At 51.6% G+C, this 18,722-nt stretch overlaps 1 protein-coding gene across 1 annotated transcript in view; it reads left to right on the top strand.

Annotated features, from left to right (window-relative positions):
- LOC138354228 (mucin-2-like) overlaps positions 1 to 18,409 on the top strand; it is a 19,563-nt gene extending 1,154 nt beyond the window's left edge. Inside the window, exons 2-6 of the mRNA XM_069308114.1 lie at positions 76 to 860; positions 1,444 to 3,027; positions 4,541 to 6,661; positions 8,154 to 8,235; positions 17,820 to 18,409. Coding sequence (XP_069164215.1) covers positions 76 to 860; positions 1,444 to 3,027; positions 4,541 to 6,661; positions 8,154 to 8,235; positions 17,820 to 18,409 — 5,162 coding nt within the window. The remainder of the gene's footprint in view (positions 1 to 75; positions 861 to 1,443; positions 3,028 to 4,540; positions 6,662 to 8,153; positions 8,236 to 17,819) is intronic.
- The last annotated feature ends 313 nt before the right edge of the window (positions 18,410 to 18,722 follow it).

The raw sequence follows: 18,722 nt of genomic DNA, 5'->3' as shown, positions 1-18,722 counted from the left end.
ACCCCTGCTGGTCCAGCGGCCACTGTTGTCACCACTGCTGCTCCAGCTTCCTTGTTTTCACCACTGCTGATCCAGCTGCCACTGTTCCTGTCACCACTGCTGCTCCAGCTGCCACTGTTGTTGTCACCACTGATGATCCAGCTGCCACTGTTGTTGTCACCACTGCTGGCTCATATGCCACTGTTGTCACGACTGCTGGTTCAGCTGCAACTGTTGTCACAACTGCTGGTCCAGCTGAGACTGTTGTTTTCACCACTGCTGCTTCAGCTTCCACTATTGTCATCACTGATGGTCCAGCTGCTACTGTTGTCGTCACCACTGCTGGTCCACCTGCCACTGTTGTCACCGCTTTTGATTTAGCTGCCACTGTTGTCACCACTGCAGGCCCAGCTGCCACTGTTGTCACCACTGCTGGTCCAGCTGCCACTGTTGTTGTAACCCCTGGTGGTCCAACTGCCAATGTTATTGTCGCCACTGCTGGGCCAGCTGCCACTGTTAATTTCACCCCTGCTGGTCCAGCGGCTACTGTTGCTGTCACCCCTGCTGGTCCAGCTGCCACTGTTGTCACCACTGCTGGTCCAGCTGCCACTGTTGTCTCCCCGGCTGGTCCAGCTGCCACTGTTGTCACCACTGCTGGTATTGCTGCTATTGTTGTTGTCACCCCTGCTGGTCCTGCCGTCACTTTTGTTGTCACCCCTGCTGGTTTAGCTACCACTGTTTTTGTCACCCCTGCTGGTCCACCTGTCACTTTTGTTGTCACCTCTGCTGGTACAGCTGTCACTATTGTTGTCTCTGCTGCAGCGTCCAATGTTGTTGTTGTCACCACTGCTTGTCCAGCTGCCACTGTTGTTGTCACCACTGTTGGTCCAGCTGCCACTGTTGTTGTCACCCCTGCTGGTTCAGCTGCCACTGTTGTTTTCACCCCTGCTGGTCCAGCTGCCACTGTTGTTGTGACCTCTGCTGGTCCAGCTGCCACTGTTGTTGTGACCTCTGCTGGTCCAGCTGCCACTGTTGTTGTCACCCCTGCTGGTCCAGCTGCCACTGTTGTTGTGACCTCTGATGGTCCAGGTGCTACAGTTGCTCTCATCCCTGCTGGTCCAGCGGCCACTGTTGTCACAACTGCTGGTCCAGGTGCTACAGTTGCTCTCATCCCTGCTGGTCCAGCTGCCACTGTTGTCACAACTGCTGGTCCAGTTGCCACTGTTGTCACAACTGCTGGTCCAGTTGCCACTGTTGTCACCTCTGCTGGTCCAGCTGCAACTGTTGTCACCAATGCTGGTCCAACTACCACTGTTGTTGTCATCATTGCTAGACCAGCTTCCACTGAATTTGTCACCCGTGCTGGTCCAGCTGTCCCTATTATTGTCACCCGTGCTGGTACAGCTGTCACTATTATTGTCACCCGTGCTGGTACAGCTGTCACTATTGTTGTCTCTGGTACAGCTGCCAATGTTGTTTTTGTCACCCCTGCTGGTCTTGCTGCCTCTGTTGTTGTCCCCCGTTGCTGGTCCAGCTGCCTCTGTTGTTGTCACTGCTGGTCCAGCTGCCACTGTTGTTGTCTCCACTGTTGGTCCAGCTGCCTCTGTTGTTGTCACTGCTGGTCCAGCTGCCACTGTTGTTGTCACCACTGTTGGTCCAGCTGCTATTGTTGTTGTCACCCCTGCTGGTTCGGCTGCCACTGTTGTCATCACTGCTGGTCCAGCTGCCACTGTTGTAGTGACCCCTGCTGGTCCAGCTGCCACTGTTGTCACCACTGTATGTCCAGCTGCTATTGTTGTTGTCACCCCTGCTGGTTCGGCTGCCACTGTTGTCATCACTGCTGGTCCAGCTGCCACTGTTGTTGTCACCCCTGCCTGTCCAACTGCTACTGTTGTTGTCAACCCTGCTGGTCCAGCTGCCACTGTTGTTGTTGTCAACCCTGCTGGTTCGGCTGCCACTGTTGTCATCACTGCTGGTCCATTTGCTATTGTTGTTATCATCGCTGCTGGTCCAGCTGCCACTGTTGTCACCACTGCTGGTCCAGCTGCTATTGTTGTTGTCACCCCTACTGGTCCAGCAGTCACTTTTGTTATCACCACTGATTGTTCAGCTGCTAATGTTGTTGTTGTGACCACTGCTGGTCCAGCTGCCACTGTTGTCACCCCTGCTGGCTCGGCTGCCACTGTTGTCATCACTGCTGGTCCATTTGCTATTGTTGTTGTCATCGCTGCTGGTCCAGCTGCTGCTGTTTTTGTTGTCACCACTGCTGGTCAAGCTGCCACTGTTGTTGTCAAACCTGTTGGTCCAGCTGCTACTGTTGTTGTCACCCCTGCTGCTCAAGTTGACACTGTTGTTTTCACCCTTGCCTGTCCATCTGCTACTGTTGTTGTCAAACCTGCTGGTCCAGCTGCCTCTGATGTTGGTGTTAGTTCTGCTGGTCCAGCTGTCACTGTTGTTATCACCCCTGCTGGTCCAGCTTCCACTGTTGTTGTCACCCCTGCCTTTCCATCTGCTACTGTTGTTGTCAACCCTGCTGGCCCAGCTGCCACTTTTGTTGTTGTCACCATTATTGGCCTAGATGCCACTGTTGTTGTCACCAAAGCTGGTCCAGCTGTCACTGTTGTCACCCCTGCTGGTCCAGCTGTTACTGTTGTCACCACTGCTGGTTCAGCTGCCACTGTTATTTTCACCCTTGCTGGCTCAGCTGCCACTGTTGTCTCCTCTGCAGGTCCATCTGTCACTATTGTTGTCACCCCTGCTGGTACAGCTGTCACTATTGTTGTCACCTCTGTTGGTCCAGCTGACACTGTTGTTGTCACTCCTGCTCGTCCAGCTGCCACTGTTGTCACCGCTGCTGGGCCATCTGCCACAATTGTTGTCAACCCTGCTGGTGCAGCAGCCACTGTTGTTGTCACCGCTGCCTGTTCATCTGCTACAGTTGTTGTTACCACTGATGGTCCAGCTGCCACTGTTGTTGTCACCACCAATGGTCCGGCTGGCACTGTTGTTGTCACCACTGCTGGGCCCCTGCCACTGTTGTTGACACCCGTGCTGGTCCAGCTGCACCTGTTGTAGTGACCAGTGATGGTCTAGCTGCTACTGTTGTTGTCACACATGCTGGTCCAACTGCCACTGTTGTCATCCCTGCTGCTCCAGCTGCTACTATTGTTGTCATCTCTGCTGGTCCAGCTGCCACTGTTGTTGTCACTACTGCTGGTCCAGCTGCCACTGCTGTTGTCACCCATGTTGGTCCAGCTGCCACTGTTGTTGTCACCTCTGTTGGTCCAGCTGACACTGTTGTTGTCACTCCTGCTCGTCCAGCTGCCACTGTTTTCACCACTGCTGGGTCATCTGCCACTGTTGTCACCCCTGGTGGTCCACCTGCTACTGTTGTGTTTGTCACCACTGCTGGTCCACCTGCTGTTGCTGTTGTCACCACTGCTAGTCCAGCTGCCACTGATATTGTCACCTCTGCTTGTCTAGCAGCCACTGTTGACACCCTGCTGGTCCAGCAGCCACTGTTGTCACATCTGCTGGTACAGCTGCTACTGTTGTTGTTGTCACCCTTTCTGGTCCAGCTGCCACTGTTGTTGTTGTTGTCACCACTGCGAGTCCATTTGCCGGTGTAGTTGTCACCCCTGCTGGTTCAGCTGCCACTGTTGGTTTTGTTGTCATCCCTGCTGGCTAATCTGTCACTGTTGTCATCACTGCTGGTCCAGCTGCCACATATGTTGTCACCGTACTTGTCCAGCTGCCAATGTTGTTACCCCTGCTTGTCCAGCTGCTACTGTTGTTGTTATTGTCACCCTTGCTGGCTCAGCTGACACTGTTATCTCCTCTGCTGGTACAGCTGTCACTAGTGTTGCCATCTTTGCTGGTGCAGCGGTCACTACTGTTGTTGTCACCACTGCTGGTCCAGCTGTCACTGTTGTTGTCACCCCTGCTGGTCCAGCTGCCACTGTTGTTGTCACCCCTTGCTAGTCCAGCTGCCACTGTTGTTGTCACCACTGCTGGTCCATCTGCCTCTGTTGTAGTGACCCCTTCTGGTCCAGCTGTTACTGTTGCCACCACTGCTGGTCCAGCTGCCACTGTTGTTGTCACTATTGCTGGTTCAGCTGCCACTGTTGTCACCACTGCTGGTCCAGGTGCCACTGTTGTTGTCACCACTGCTGGTCCAGCTGTTACTGTTGCCACCACTGCTGGTCCAGCTGCCATTGTTGTTGTCACCATTGCTGGTTCAGCTGACACTGTTGTCACCACTGCTGGTCCAGCTGCCACTGTTGTTGTCACCATTGCTGGTTCAGCTGCCACTGTTGTTGTCACAACTGCTATTCCAGCTGCCACTTTGTTGTCACCACTGCTGGTCCAGCAGCCACTGTTGTTGTCACCACTGCTGGTCCATGTGCCTCTGTTGTAGTGGCCCCTGCTGGTCCAGCTGCAACTGTTGTCACCTTTGCTGGTCCAGCTTCTACTGTTGTTGTTACCCCTGCTGGTTCAGCTGTTACTGTTGTCACCACTGCTGGTCCAGCTGTTACTGTTGTTGTCTCCATTGCTGGTTCAGCTGCCACTTGTCACCACTGCTGGTTCAGCTGCCACTGTTGTCACCACTGTTGGTCCAGCTGCTACTGTTTTCGTCACCACTGCTGGTCCAGCTGCCATTGTTGTCACCACTGCTGGTCCAGCTGCCACTGTTGTAGTGACCCCTGCTGGTCCAGCTGCCACTGTTGTCACCACTGTTGGTCCAGCTGCTATTGTTGTTGTCACCCCTGCTGGTTCGGCTGCCACTGTTGTCATCACTGCTGGTCCAGCTGTCACTGTTGTTGCCACCAATGTTGGTCCAGCTGCCTCTGTTGTTGTCACTGCTGGTCCAGCTGCCACTGTTGTTGTCACCACTGTTGGTCCAGCTGCTATTGTTGTTGTCACCCCTGCTGGTTCGGCTGCCACTGTTGTCATCACTGCTGGTCCAGCTGCCACTGTTGTAGTGACCCCTGCTGGTCCAGCTGCCACTGTTGTCACCACTGTTGGTCCAGCTGCTATTGTTGTTGTCACCCCTGCTGGTTCGGCTGCCACTGTTGTCATCACTGCTGGTCCAGCTGCCACTGTTGTTGTCACCCCTGCCTGTCCAACTGCTACTGTTGTTGTCAACCCTGCTGGTCCAGCTGCCACTGTTGTTGTTGTCAACCCTGCTGGTTCGGCTGCCACTGTTGTCATCACTGCTGGTCCATTTGCTATTGTTGTTATCATCGCTGCTGGTCCAGCTGCCACTGTTGGCACCACTGCTGGTCCAGCTGCTATTGTTGTTGTCACTCCTACTGGTCCAGCAGTCACTTTTGTTATCACCACTGATTGTTCAGCTGCTAATGTTGTTGTTGTGACCACTGCTGGTCCAGCTGCCACTGTTGTCACCCCTGCTGGCTCGGCTGCCACTGTTATCATCACTGCTGGTCCATTTGCTATTGTTGTTGTCATCGCTGCTGGTCCAGCTGCTGCTGTTTTTGTTGTCACCACTGCTGGTCAAGCTGCCACTGTTGTTGTCAAACCTGTTGGTCCAGCTGCTACTGTTGTTGTCACCCCTGCTGCTCAAGTTGACACTGTTGTTTTCACCCTTGCCTGTCCATCTGCTACTGTTGTTGTCAAACCTGCTGGTCCAGCTGCCTCTGATGTTGGTGTTAGTTCCGCTGGTCCAGCTGTCACTGTTGTTATCACCCCTGCTGGTCCAGCTTCCACTGTTGTTGTCACCCCTGCCTTTCCATCTGCTACTGTTGTTGTCAACCCTGCTGGCCCAGCTGCCACTTTTGTTGTTGTCACCATTATTGACCTAGATGCCACTGTTGTTGTCACCAAAGCTGGTCCAGCTGTCACTGTTGTCACCCCTGCTGGTCCAGCTGTTACTGTTGTCACCACTGCTGGTTCAGCTGCCACTGTTATTTTCACCCTTGCTGGCTCAGCTGCCACTGTTGTCTCCTCTGCAGGTCCATCTGTCACTATTGTTGTCACCCCTGCTGGTACAGCTGTCACAATTGTTGTCACCTCTGTTGGTCCAGCTGACACTGTTGTTGTCACTCCTGCTCGTCCAGCTGCCACTGTTGTCACCACTGCTGGGCCATCTGCCACAATTGTTGTCAACAATGCTGGTGCAGCAGCCACTGTTGTTGTCACCGCTGCCTGTTCATCTGCTACAGTTGTTGTCAACCCTGCTGGTCCAGCTGCACCTGTTGTAGTGACCAGTGATGGTCTAGCTGCTACTGTTGTTGTCACACATGCTGGTCCAACTGCCACTGTTGTCATACCTGCTGCTCCAGCTGCTACTATTGTTGTCATCTCTGCTTGTCCAGCTGCCACTGTTGTTGTCACTACTGCTGGTCCAGCTGCCACTGCTGTTGTCACCCATGTTGGTCCAGCTGCCACTGTTGTTGTCACCTCTGTTGGTCCAGCTGACACTGCTGTTGTCACTCCTGCTCGTCCAGCTGCCACTGTTGTCACCACTGCTGGGTCATCTGCCACTGTTGTCACCCCTGGTGGTCCACCTTCTACTGTTGTGTTTGTCACCACTGCTGGTCCACCTGCTGTTGCTGTTGTCACCACTGCTGGTCCACCTGCTGTTGCTGTTGTCACCTCTGCCTGTCTAGCAGCCACTGTTGACACCCTGCTGGTCCAGCAGCCACTGTTGTCACATCTGCTGGTACAGCTGCTACTGTTGTTGTTGTCACCCTTTCTGGTCCAGCTGCCACTGTTGTTGTTGTTGTCACCACTGCGAGTCCATTTGCCGGTGTAGTTGTCACCCCTGCTGGTTCAGCTGCCACTGTTGTTATCACCCCTGCTGGTCCAGCTGCTACTGTTGTTGTCACCCCTGCTGGTCCAGCTGCCACTGTTGTTGTCACCCCTGCTGGTCCAGCTGCCACTGTTGTTGTCACCACTGCTGGACCAGCTGCCACTGTTGTTGTCACCATTGTTGGTGCAGCTGTCACTGTTGTTATCACCACTGTTGGTCCATCTGCTACTGTTGTTGTCACTTCTGCTGGTCAAGCTGCCACTTTTGATGTCGCCCCTGCCGGTTCAGTTGCAACTGTTGTGGTCACACCTGCTCTTCCAGCTGCCCCAGTTGTCATTACTGCTGGTCAAGCTGCCACTGTTTTTGTCACCACAGTTAGTTCAGCTGCCACTGTTGTCACTACATTTGGTCCATCTGCAAACGTTGTCACCACTGCTGGCTCAGCTGCCACTCTTGTTGTCAAAACTGCTGGTTCAGCTGCCACTGTTGTTGTCCCCCCTGCTGGTCCAGCTGCCACTGTTGTTGTCATCCCTGCCGGTTCAGCTGCCACTGTTGTCACCACTGCTGGTCCAGGTGCCACTGTTGTTGTCACCACTGCTGGTCCAGCTGTTACTGTTGCCACCACTGCTGGTCCAGCTGCCATTGTTGTTGTCACCATTGCTGGTTCAGCTGACACTGTTGTCACCACTGCTGGTCCAGCTGCCACTGTTGTTGTCACCACTGCTGGTCCAGCTGCCACTTTGTTGTCACCACTGCTTGTCCAGCAGCCACTGTTGTTGTCACCACTGCTGGTCCATGTGCCTCTCTTGTAGTGGCCCCTGCTGGTCCAGCTGCAACTGTTGTCACCATTGCTGGTCCAGCTTCTACTGTTGTTGTTACCCCTGCTGGTTCAGCTGTTACTGTTGTCACCACTGCTGGTCCAGCTGTTACTGTTGTTGTCTCCATTGCTGGTTCAGCTGCCACTTGTCACCACTGCTGGTTCAGCTGCCACTGTTGTCACCACTGTTGGTCCAGCTGCTACTGTTTTCATCACCACTGCTGGTACAGCTGCCATTGTTGTCACCACTGCTGGTCCAGCAGCCACTGTTGTTGTTGTTGTCATCCCTGCTGGCTCACCTGTCACTGTTGTCACCACTGCTGGTCCAGCTGCCACTGTGTTACGGCCCTATTGGGTCGCAACTGGGTTCTTTCTCTGATGTTATTAGAAATTGGGTATCCGGCCCCAAGTTAGTAGTGGCTTTCAAGGGGTGTGTTCCGTAACGCAAGTAAATTAAAGGAGAAGGGAGACAAAGGCACTAAACTTAAATATATTATTACACCACCACCATAAATAAATATATAAACCGTCACACGCGGTTACTATGACTACACTTATGTACAATGACTTCTTCTTCTCCCGAAGACTCAGGATGTTTCACGGTGCTCAAGACGAGTAGCCCTGGTCCTCTTCTTGTGGCCTCACGATGAATCCTTAGATTCCCTAGGCGAGTCTACCCTGGCCACAGGCCAGCCAAATCACAGTCCCACTGGGTGCACCATCGTGGAGGCCTTCAACCACAAATCCAGCCTGTAGCTGGCAGGTTCCAATCAGCTTTGCTGCGTAGGCCACTCCACGACCGATACTAGGGTTGCAAGCCCTAGGCAGGAGCCTCGTGTGATACCGTTGATCACTCTCCTCACCACAACACCCCAGTGGCTAGTCTTCTCCACCAGTCAGCCCCGGGTACGACAATTCCTGGTTCTGCCACCTCACAGGCAGGCTAACACAACAGTGTTCATCCGGGAGGGGGGGGGGGGGGTGACTCACAGCTGCTGCAGCAAACACGTGGAGATACTATGGCTGCCTTGGGTAGACTGCCCATCGTCCAATCCAGCAGTCCCAGGTCGACTCTGTAATCAGACACGTCATCAGAACTAGTTACACTCTAGGGCACCTCACTTACAGGCTTAGACGCAAACGCCCACCTATCCACTCCATAGATGGCGTTGCTGTTTAAGCGTCACCTCACCAGAGGTCAGCAGCGGCTATGTCACGAGCTGATTAGGACGGGAAACCAGCCCCTGTGGCCTGTATATCTCGTCCTCACTAGATGGCGTCGTCCAATTGGAGGGGGTTTCGGGAGCTGACCCACAGATGGCGCGGTCGTCACTGCTCCGTGCTCGGACGCTGGGCTCGGGTCCGTAACACACTGTTGTTGTTGTCACCTCTGCAGGTCCAGCTGCTACTGTTGTTGTCACCACTGCTGGTCCACCTGCTGTTGCTGTTGTCACCCCTGCCGGTCCAGCTGCCACTGTAGTTGTCACCCCTTGCTGGTCCAGCTGCCACTATAGTTGTCACCACTGCTGGTCCAGCTGCCACTGTTGTTCCCAGGAAACAATTTTAGGTTGGCACAACGTATCTGGAAAGTGTTGGAAAGTATTGGCAACGTTTGTTTTCACGCATTAAATGCATAATTATGAGTGGATGTAAATAAGTTTCTGAAACATATCGCACGAAACGTTGGCTAAAAAAAAATTGAAACCTTGTGGCAACCTTTAATGTTTCATAATCGTAGTTTTTTATTGCTGTTATTTATATAAATGTAGAAATATAAAAGTATATTTCTACATTTAGTAAAAAGAAAAGATCATAATAAAGGTTAATTCATAATTTTTATTCATTTTTTTAAGAAGAGCTCGAGGAGGAGGGAGGCGGAGATCGAGGAGGAAGGAGGAGGAGGGCGAGGAGGAGGAAGGAGGAAGGAGGAGGAGGGCGAGGAGGAAGAAGGAGGAGAGCAAGGAGGAAGGAGGAGGAGGGCGAAGAGGGAGGAGGAGGAGGCGAGCGAGGAGGAAGGAGGAAAGAGGAGGAGGAAGGAGGAGGAGGGCAAGGAGGAGGCGAGTAAGGAGGAATTGGAAAGAGGAGGAGAGCTAGGAGGAAGGAGGAAGAGGGCGAGGAGGAAGGAGGAAGAGGGCAAGGAAGAAGGAGGAGGGCGAGAAGAAAGGATTAATAGGTCGAGGAGGAAGGAGAAGGAGGAGAGCAAGGAGGAAAAAATAGGAGGAGGAAGGAAGAAGAGGGCGAGGAGGAGGAGAGCGAGGAGGAAGGAGGAGGGCGAGGAGGAAGGAGGAGGAGGAGGAGTGCGAGGAGGAAGGAGAAGGAGGGCGAGGAGGAGGGCAAGGAGGAAGGAGGAGGAAGGCGAGGAGGGAGGAAGGAGGAGGAGAGCGAGATGGAAGGAGGAGGAGGGCGAGATGGAAGGAGGAGGAGGGCGAGGATGAAGGAGGAGGAGGGCGAGAAGGAAGGAGGAGGGCGAGAAGGAAGGAGGAGGGCGAGGAGGTAGGAGGAGGAGGGCGAGGAGAAAGGAGGAGGGCGAGGCAGAGGAGGAAGGACGATGAAAAAGAGGAGGAAGGAGTAGGTCTAAGAGGAAGGAGGAAGAAAGGGGAGAGGAAAGGAGGAGGGGGGAAGGAGCAGGACGTCTGGGGGGGAAAGGGGGGAATTAAGTAACGGAGGAGAAGAGCAGGGGGAGGGGTAAGAGAAGGAAGGGGAAGAGCAGGGGGAGGGGTAAGAGAAGGAAGGGGAAGAGCAGGGGGAGGGGTAAGAGAAGGAAGGGGAAGAGCAGGGGGAGGGGTAAGAGCAGGGGGAGGGGTAAGAGAAGGAAGGGGAAGAGCAGGGGGAGGGGTAAGAGAAGGAAGGGGAAGAGCAGGGGAGGGGTAAGAGAAGGAAGGGGAAGAGCAGGGAAGGGAGGGGGTGATGGTCACTACCCGCGGGTATAAACACTGTCCCACCCGGGTGATGGTCAGCTGGGTACTAGCTGGCCGTCGCCTGGTGGGACCCACATCACAGCCGTCGCTGCCTCACCAACCTGCATGTTCACTTAATAATACTAATTTAATTCATTAGTAAAGTGAAATTAATGTAAAACATTATTATCTGATTCTTTATTTTTCTTGTTGTATTTTATGAAGATGAACACACCATAGTCATCTACCAAGACATGCCTGTATAATTCAGCGCCCTAACACGTCATGGCAACTCTGTAGGCCTATAGTGTACATGCCCCAGCCGTCACACAGATCCTGTTACACTCCCTCCCCATCTTCTCCTCCCCACCTTCCTCTTTTCCCTCCTACCCTCTTCCCCCCTCCTCTTCCCCTTCCTCCTTCTCATTCCCTTTCTCTTACCCCTCCTCTTTCCCTTCCTTCACATCCCCCCTTCTCTTACCCCCCTCCCCACTCCTCATCCCCCTTCCCTTACCCTTCCCCCTCCTCCTCCCCCTTCTCTTACCCCTACCCCATTCTCTTTCCCTTTCTCTTACCCCCTCCCTTCTTCCCCCTCCTCTTCCCATTCCTCCTCATCCCCCTTCTCTTTCCCCCTCCCCTCCTCCTCATCCACCCTTCTCTTACCCCTCCCCCCTTTTTACCCCCTTTCTTTTACCCCTCCCTCTCTTCTTCCCCTTCTCCTACCCCTCCTCTCTCCCCCTCCTCCTCATCCCCGTCTGTTAGCCCTCCTTTTCGCCCTCCTCCCCATCCCCCCTTCACTTACCCCTCCCCCCTCCTTACTGCCTCGTTCTCTTACTTCTTCCCCCTACCCTCACCTCCTCCCCTTCCCCTTCCTTCTCATCCCCCTTCCCTCACTTCTCCTCTTCGCCCTCTCCCGTTTCCCTCTACTACTTCTACCCCTGCTATTCTCCCCCCTCCTCTTCTCCGTCACTTAGTTCCCCCCCTCCCCGAGGTCCTCCTCCTTGCACCTCCTCTTTCCCCCTCCCCCCCTCTTCCTCCTTTCTCCTAGACCTACTCCTTCTCTTTCCTCCTCGTTCTGTTCCTTACTCCTCGCCTTCCTCCTCCTCGCCCTCTTCCTCCTTGCCCTCCTCATTCCACCTCTCCTTCCTCCTCGCCCACCTCCTCCTTCCTCCTCGCCCTCCTCCTCCTCCTTCCTCCTCGCCCTCCTATTCCTCTTTCCTCCTCGCTCTTCTTCTCCATCCTCCTCGTCCTCCTTCCTCCTCGCCCTCCTCCTAATTCCTCCTTCCTCCTAGCCATCCTCCTCCTTCCTCCTAGCCCTCCTCCTCCTCCTTTCTCCTTGCCCTCCTCCTCCTCGCCCTCCTCCTCCTCCTCCTCCTCCTTCCTCTTTGCTCTCCTCCAATATATAAGACATCAAAACGTTTTCAGATTCTTTCACGCCACTTTCCAGCAACATTTATAATTTATATCAATTATTTTAAGGAATAATACATAAATTATATATTTAAACATGATATTAGTGTTTAGTGGAATGCATAAGGAGTCAAATTGTGTTAAAAAGAGCGATTTTTAGAAAATTTGAAAAACTATTTTTTTCTGATCATACAATAACTAAATGTATTTTGAAGGTTTCATTCATCCATTAAATATCATTCACAATTTATTAATGAATATTACAAAAAACACCATATATTCTATATTTAAACATGTAAAAACAATCTGTAATACATTAGGAACAAAATAGTTGTAGAAAAACAATTTATTATTAAACCTATGTGTTTGGATTTTTGGATTAAATTAAAAGTTTCTCAAAGGCTCTCCTGCACCATTCTCAATGCAAGTCATTCCTACACCTATGGGAAGAGATAGATAAACGTTTTCTATATGATTTGTGTTTGCTGGGTTGTCACCACTGTTGGTCCAACTGCCACTTTTGTTCTCACCACTTCTGAGCAAGCTGCCACTGTTGTTTTAACGACAGTTGGTCCAGCTGCCACTGTTGTTAAAACCCCTACTGGTCCAGCTGCCACTGTTGTTGTCACCACTGCTGGTCCAACTGCCACTGATGTTTTCACCCCTGCTGGTCCATCTGCCTCTGTTGTAGTGACCCCTGCTGGTCGAGCTGCTACTGTTGTTGTTACCACCGCTCGTCCAGCTGTTACTGTTGTCACCACTGCTGGACCAGCTGTTACTGTTGTCACCACTGCTGGACCAGCTGTTGCTGTTGTTGTTGTCACCACTGCTGGTTCAGCTGCCACTGTTATTGTAACCCTTGTTGGCTCAGCTGCCACTGTTGTCTCTTCTGCTGGTCCATCTGTCACTATTGTTGTCACCCCTGCTGGTACAGCTGTCACTATTGTTGCCATCTATGCTGGTCCAGCTGCCACTGTTGTTGTCACCCCTGCCTGTTCATCTGCTACAGTTGTTGTCAACCCTGCTGGTCCAGCTGCTACTGTTGTTGTTGTTACGACTGCTGGTCCAGCTGCCACTGTTGTAGTCACCAGTGATGGTCTAGCTGCCACTGTTGTTGTCACACATGCTCGTCCAACTGCCACTGTTGTCATCCCTGCTGGTCCAGCTGCCACTGTTGTTGTCATCTCTGCTGGTCCAGCTGCCACTGATTTTGTCACCACTGCTGGTCCAGCTGCCACTGTTGTTGTCACCCATGCTGGTCTAGCTGCCACTGTTGTTGTCACCTCTGTTGGTCCAGCTGCCACTGTTGTTGTCACCCCCTGCTCGTCCAGCTGCCACTGTTGTCACCACTGCTGGGCCAGCTGACACTGTTGTTGTTGTTACCACTGCAGGTCCAGCTACAACTGTTGTTGTCACCACTGCTTGTCCATCTGCTGTTGCTGTTGTCACCCATGGTGGTCCAGCTGCCACTGTTGTTGTCACCTCTGTTGGTCCAGCTGCCACTGTTGTTGTCACCCCCTGCTCGTCCAGCTGCCACTGTTGTCACCACTACTGGGCCAGCTGACACTGTTGTCATCCCTGGTGGTCCACCTGCTACTGTTGTGTTTGTCACCACTGCTGGTCCAGCTGCTACTGTTGTTGTTACCCCTGCTGGTCCAGCTGTTACTGTTGTCACCACTGCTGGTTCAGCTGCCCCTGTTGTCACCACTGCTTGGCCAGCTGCCACTGTTGTCACCTCTGCTGGTCCAGATGCCACAGATTAAACACACAAAGGACTACCATGATGGTGAAATATGGATCTCAGAGTACAATCTTTTCAGATGTGATAGGAAACACCGGCTTCAGGGTGGGGTCAGCCTCTACATCAAAGACACACTCATCTGTACTGAGCTGCTAAACACCTCAAATGATATGGTGGAAGTGCTGATAATCAAAATAGAGATTCTAAATGTAGTTATTTTCCTTGTATATAAGTCACCGGAGGCAAACCCCCAGCAGTTTAAAGACCAACTAATGAAAATAGAACACTGCTTGGAAAACCTCACTAATCCAGCTCCGAACATCATCCTGCTGGGGGACTTCAACCTAGGGCACCTGAAATGGAAGCACCTGGCTAATACAGTAATATCAGAAAGAATACCAAGAAGTAGCCTAAATGAACAGGCACATGCAAATGACCTGCTACGGATGTGCGACAGGTTTGTCTTAAACCAGCAAATAGTAAAACCAACTAGGAAGGAGAACACGCTGGACCTCATTTTCACTAATAATGATGAATTGATCAGGAACATAATGATTACAAATACCTGTTACTCAGATCACAACTTAATTGAAGTTATGACAACCATGGGGAGTAGACCTTCAAAACCAGTCCAGATTCTCGGTGGAGATTTCAGCAAATTCAACTTCAATAATAAACAGATAAACTGGGAGCAAACAAACCAGGATTTCACAGAAATAAACTGGGAAGAACAGCTAGAAAATGCAAACCTGAACCAATGCCTGGAAAAAATATGCTCAGTAGCACTAGAAATATGTTCAAACCGCATACCCCTAAGAAAAAGAGAAAGAGATGCAGATTGGAACGGGAACGTCGTTCCCTATATAGGCGAAGAAAACGAATCGCGGAACAACTTGAGAGTCGCACCTTATCTCAAGAACGCCAAAGAAGGTTAGGTAGAGAAATAGAAACAATTGAACTCAAGCTATAAGAATCATACAAAACCCAGGAGAGGCAAAGAGAGCAAAAGGCCATCAGTGAAACAGAGAGAAATCCGAAATATTTTTTCTCCTATGCAAAATCAAGATAAAAAACCACATCTAGTATCGGGCCCCTGCGAAAGGGAGATGGAACTTTCACCGATGACAACAAAGAAATGAGCGAGCTACTGAGGAAGCAGTACGACTCTGTTTTCAGTGAGCCATTAAACGCACTAAAGATTCATAACCCAAATGATTTTTTCATGGATATGATACCAACATCAAATCATATATCAGACGTCACCCTATCCCCGCTAGATTTTGAAGAAGCCATAAACAGTATGCCTATGCACTATGCACCAGGCACGGATTCTTGGAACTCCATATTCATCAAGAACTGTAAAAAACCACTATTGCAGGCCCTCCACATTCTGTGGAGACAAAGCCTAGATACTGGCGTTATTCCTGATATACTAAAAACAGCAGAGATAGCACCACTTCATAAAGGAGGAAATAAGGCAGAGGCAAAAAATTACAGACCGATAGCACTAACATCGCACAATTTAAAAAATTTTGAGAGAGTGCTAAGAAGTAAGATCACAAAATACATGGAATCACAGCAACTCCATAACCCCGGACAACACGATTTCAGAACAGGGCGCTCTTGCCTGTCGCAGTTGCTGGACCACTATGACATGGCATTAGATGCTATGGAAGACAAACAAAACGCTGATGTAATTTACACAGATTTCGCAAAAGCTTTTGATAAATGTGATCATGGCGTTATTGCACATAAAATGCGTTCAAAAGGAATTACCGGAAAAATAGGCAGATGGATCTACAATTTCCTGACCAACAGAACCCAATGTGTAATAGTCAACAAAATAAAATCCAGCGCATCAACCGTGAAGAGCTCAGTCCCCCAGGGTACTGTGCTTGCTCCAGTACTTTTTCTCATCCTCATATCGGACATAGACAAGAACACAACCTATAGCACTGTATCATCCTTTGCAGATGACACTAGGATCTTCATGAGAGTAGGCAACATAGAGGACAAGGCAAAACCTCCAGTCAGATGTAGATCAGGTCTTTCTATGGGCTACAGAAAATAATATGGTGTTTAACGAAGATAAGTTCCAGCTCATGCGCTATGGAAAAAATGAAAATATAAAAACGGAAACCACGTACAAAACTCAGGCAAATCATGACATAGAACGAAAAGGCAATGTAAAGGATCTGGGTGTACTCATGTCGGAAGACCTTACCTTTAAAGAACACAATAAAGTAGCCGTCACAACTGCAAGAAAAATGACAGGTTGGATAACAAGAACTTTTCACACTAGAGATGCTATACCCCGATGATGACACTTTTCAAAACGCTTGTGCTCTCTAGAGTGGAGTACTGCTGAACAATGACAGCCCCTTTCAAAGCTGGAGAAATTGCTGACCTGGAGAGCGTGCAGAGATCCTATACTGCTAGAATTCACTCAGTAAAACACCTAAACTATTGGGACCGACTAAAGAGCCTAAATCTGTACTCCCTTGAGCGCAGGCGGGAGAGATATATAATAATTTACTCGTGGAAAATGTTAGAGGGGCTGGTCCCAAACCTGCACACATAAATAACATCACATGAGACCAGAAAACATGGCAGGATGTGCAGAATACCCCTGTTGAAAAGCGGAGGTGCAACAGGTACTCTGAGAGAGAACTCTATCAACATCAGAGGCCCGAGACTGTTCAATACGCTTCCACTACACATAAGGGGCATAAGTGGCCGACCCCTCACAGTGTTCAGGAGAGAACTGGATAAGCACCTCCAAAGGATACCTGCTCAACCAGGCTGCGACTCATACGTCAGGCTGCGAGCAGCCGCGTCCAACAGCCTGGTTGATCAGTCCAGCAACCAGGAGGCCTGGTTGACTACAGGGCCGCGGGGACGCTAAGCCCCGGAAGCACCTCAAGGTAACCTCAAGGTAAGGTAACCATTGCTTGTTCAGCTGCCACTGTTGTCACCACTACTGGTTCAGCTGCCACTGTTTTTGTCACCACCGTTGTTTCAGCTGCCACAGTTGTCACCAACTGTTGGTCCAGCTGCTACTGTTTTCGTCACCAATGCTGGTCCAGCTGCCTCTGTTGTTACCAATGCTGGTCCAGCAGCCACTGTTGTTGTTGTCACCACTGCAGGTCCAGCTGCTACTATTTTTGTCACCACTGCTGGTCCACCTGCTGTTGCTGTTGTCACCACTGCTGGTCCAGCTGCCACTGATGTTGTCACCCCTTGCTGGTCCAGCTGCCACTATTGTTGTCACCACTGCTGGTCTAGCTGACACTGTTGTTGTCACCACTGTTGGTCCAACTGCCACTGTTGTTGTCACCCGTGCTGGTCCAGCTACCACTGTTGTTGTCACCAGTGATGATCTAGCTGCCACTGTTTTTGTCACACATGCTAGTCCAGCTGCCACCGTTGTCATCCCTGCTGGTCCAGCTGCCACTGTCGTTGTCATCTCTGCTGGTCCAGCTGCCACTGCTGTTGTCACCCCTGCTGGTCCAGCTGCCACTGTTGTTGTCACCTCTGTTGGTCCAGCTACCACTGTTGTTGTCATCCCTGTTCTTCCAGCTGCCACTGTTGTCACCACTGCTGGGCCAGCTGCCAATGTTGTCACCCCTGCTGGTCCAGCTGCTACTGTTGTGTTTGTCACCCCTGCTGGTCCAGCTGCTACTGTTGTGTTTGTCACCCCTGTTGGCTCAACTGCCATTGTTGTCACTACTACTAGTCCAGCTGCTACGGTTGTTGTTGTCACCCCTGCTGGTCCACCTGACACTGTTGTTGTCACCACTGTTGGTCCAGCTGCCAATGTCGTTGTCACAACTGCTGGTCCAGCTGCCACTGTTGTTTTCACCCCTGCTGGTCCAGCTGCCACTGTTGCAGTGACCCCTGCTGGTCCAGCTGCCACTGTTGTCACCACTGCTGGTCCAGCTGCTACTGTTGTTGTTACCCCTGCTGGTCCAGCTGCCACTGTTGTCACCACTGCTGGTCCAGCTGCTACTGTTGTTGTTACCCCTGCTGGTCCAGCTGCTACTGTTGTTGTTGTCATCACTGCTGGTCCAGCTGTCACTATTGTTATCACCACTGCTGGTCCAGCTGTCACTATTGTTATCACCACTGCTGGTCCAGCTGCCACTGTTGTTGTTGTTGTCACCACTGCTTGTCCAACTGTTGTTGTCACCCCTGCTGGTTTAGCTGCTACTGATGTTGTCACCATTGCTGGTTTTGCTGCCACTGTTGTCACCACTGCTGGTTCACCTGCCACTGTTGTCACCACTGCTAGTCCAGCTACCTCCGTTGTTGTCACCACTGTTGGTTCAGCTGCCACTGTTATCACCACTGTTGGTCCAGCTACTACTGTTTTCGTCACCACTGCTGGTCCACCTGCCACTGTTGTCACCACTGCTGGTCCAGCAGCCACTGTTGTTGTTGTCATCCCTGCTGCTTCACCTGTCACTGTTGTCCCCACTGCTGGTCCAGCTGCCACTGTTGTTGTTGTCACCACTGCAGGTCCAGCTGCAACTGTTGTTGTCACCACTGCTGGTCCATCTGCTGTTGCTGTTTTCACCCCTGCTGGGCCAGCTGCCACTGTTGTCACCCCTGCTGGTCCAGCTGCCACAGTTGTCACATCTGCTGGTACAGCTGCTACTGTTGTTGTCACCCCTACTGGTCCAGCTGCTACTGTTGTTGTTGTTGTCACCCTTGCTGGTCCAGCTGCCAATGTTGTTGTTGTTGTTACCACTGCTAGTCCAGCTGCCCCTGTTGTTGACACCCCTGCTGGTTAAGCTTCCACTGTTATTGTCACCCCTGCTGGTCCAACTGCCACTGTTGTTGTTGTCACCACTGCAGGTCCAGCTACAACTGTTGTTGTCACCAATGCTTGTCCATCTGCTGTTGCTGTTGTCACCACTGCTGGTCCAGCTGGCACTGATGTTTTCACCCCTGCTGGGCCAGCTGCCACTGTTGTCACCCCTGCTGGTCCAGCTGCCACAGTTGTCACATCTGCTGGTACAGCTGCTACTGTTGTTGTCACCCCTACTGGTCCAGCTGCTACTGTTGTTGTTGTTGTCACCCTTGCTGGTCCAGCTGCCAATGTTG

Source organism: Procambarus clarkii, chromosome 62 (genome assembly GCF_040958095.1).
Source record: "Procambarus clarkii isolate CNS0578487 chromosome 62, FALCON_Pclarkii_2.0, whole genome shotgun sequence".
NCBI lineage: Eukaryota > Metazoa > Arthropoda > Malacostraca > Decapoda > Cambaridae > Procambarus > Procambarus clarkii.
The sequence above is the reverse complement of the archived record's forward strand: the minus strand, read 5'-3'. Positions and strand labels throughout refer to the sequence as shown.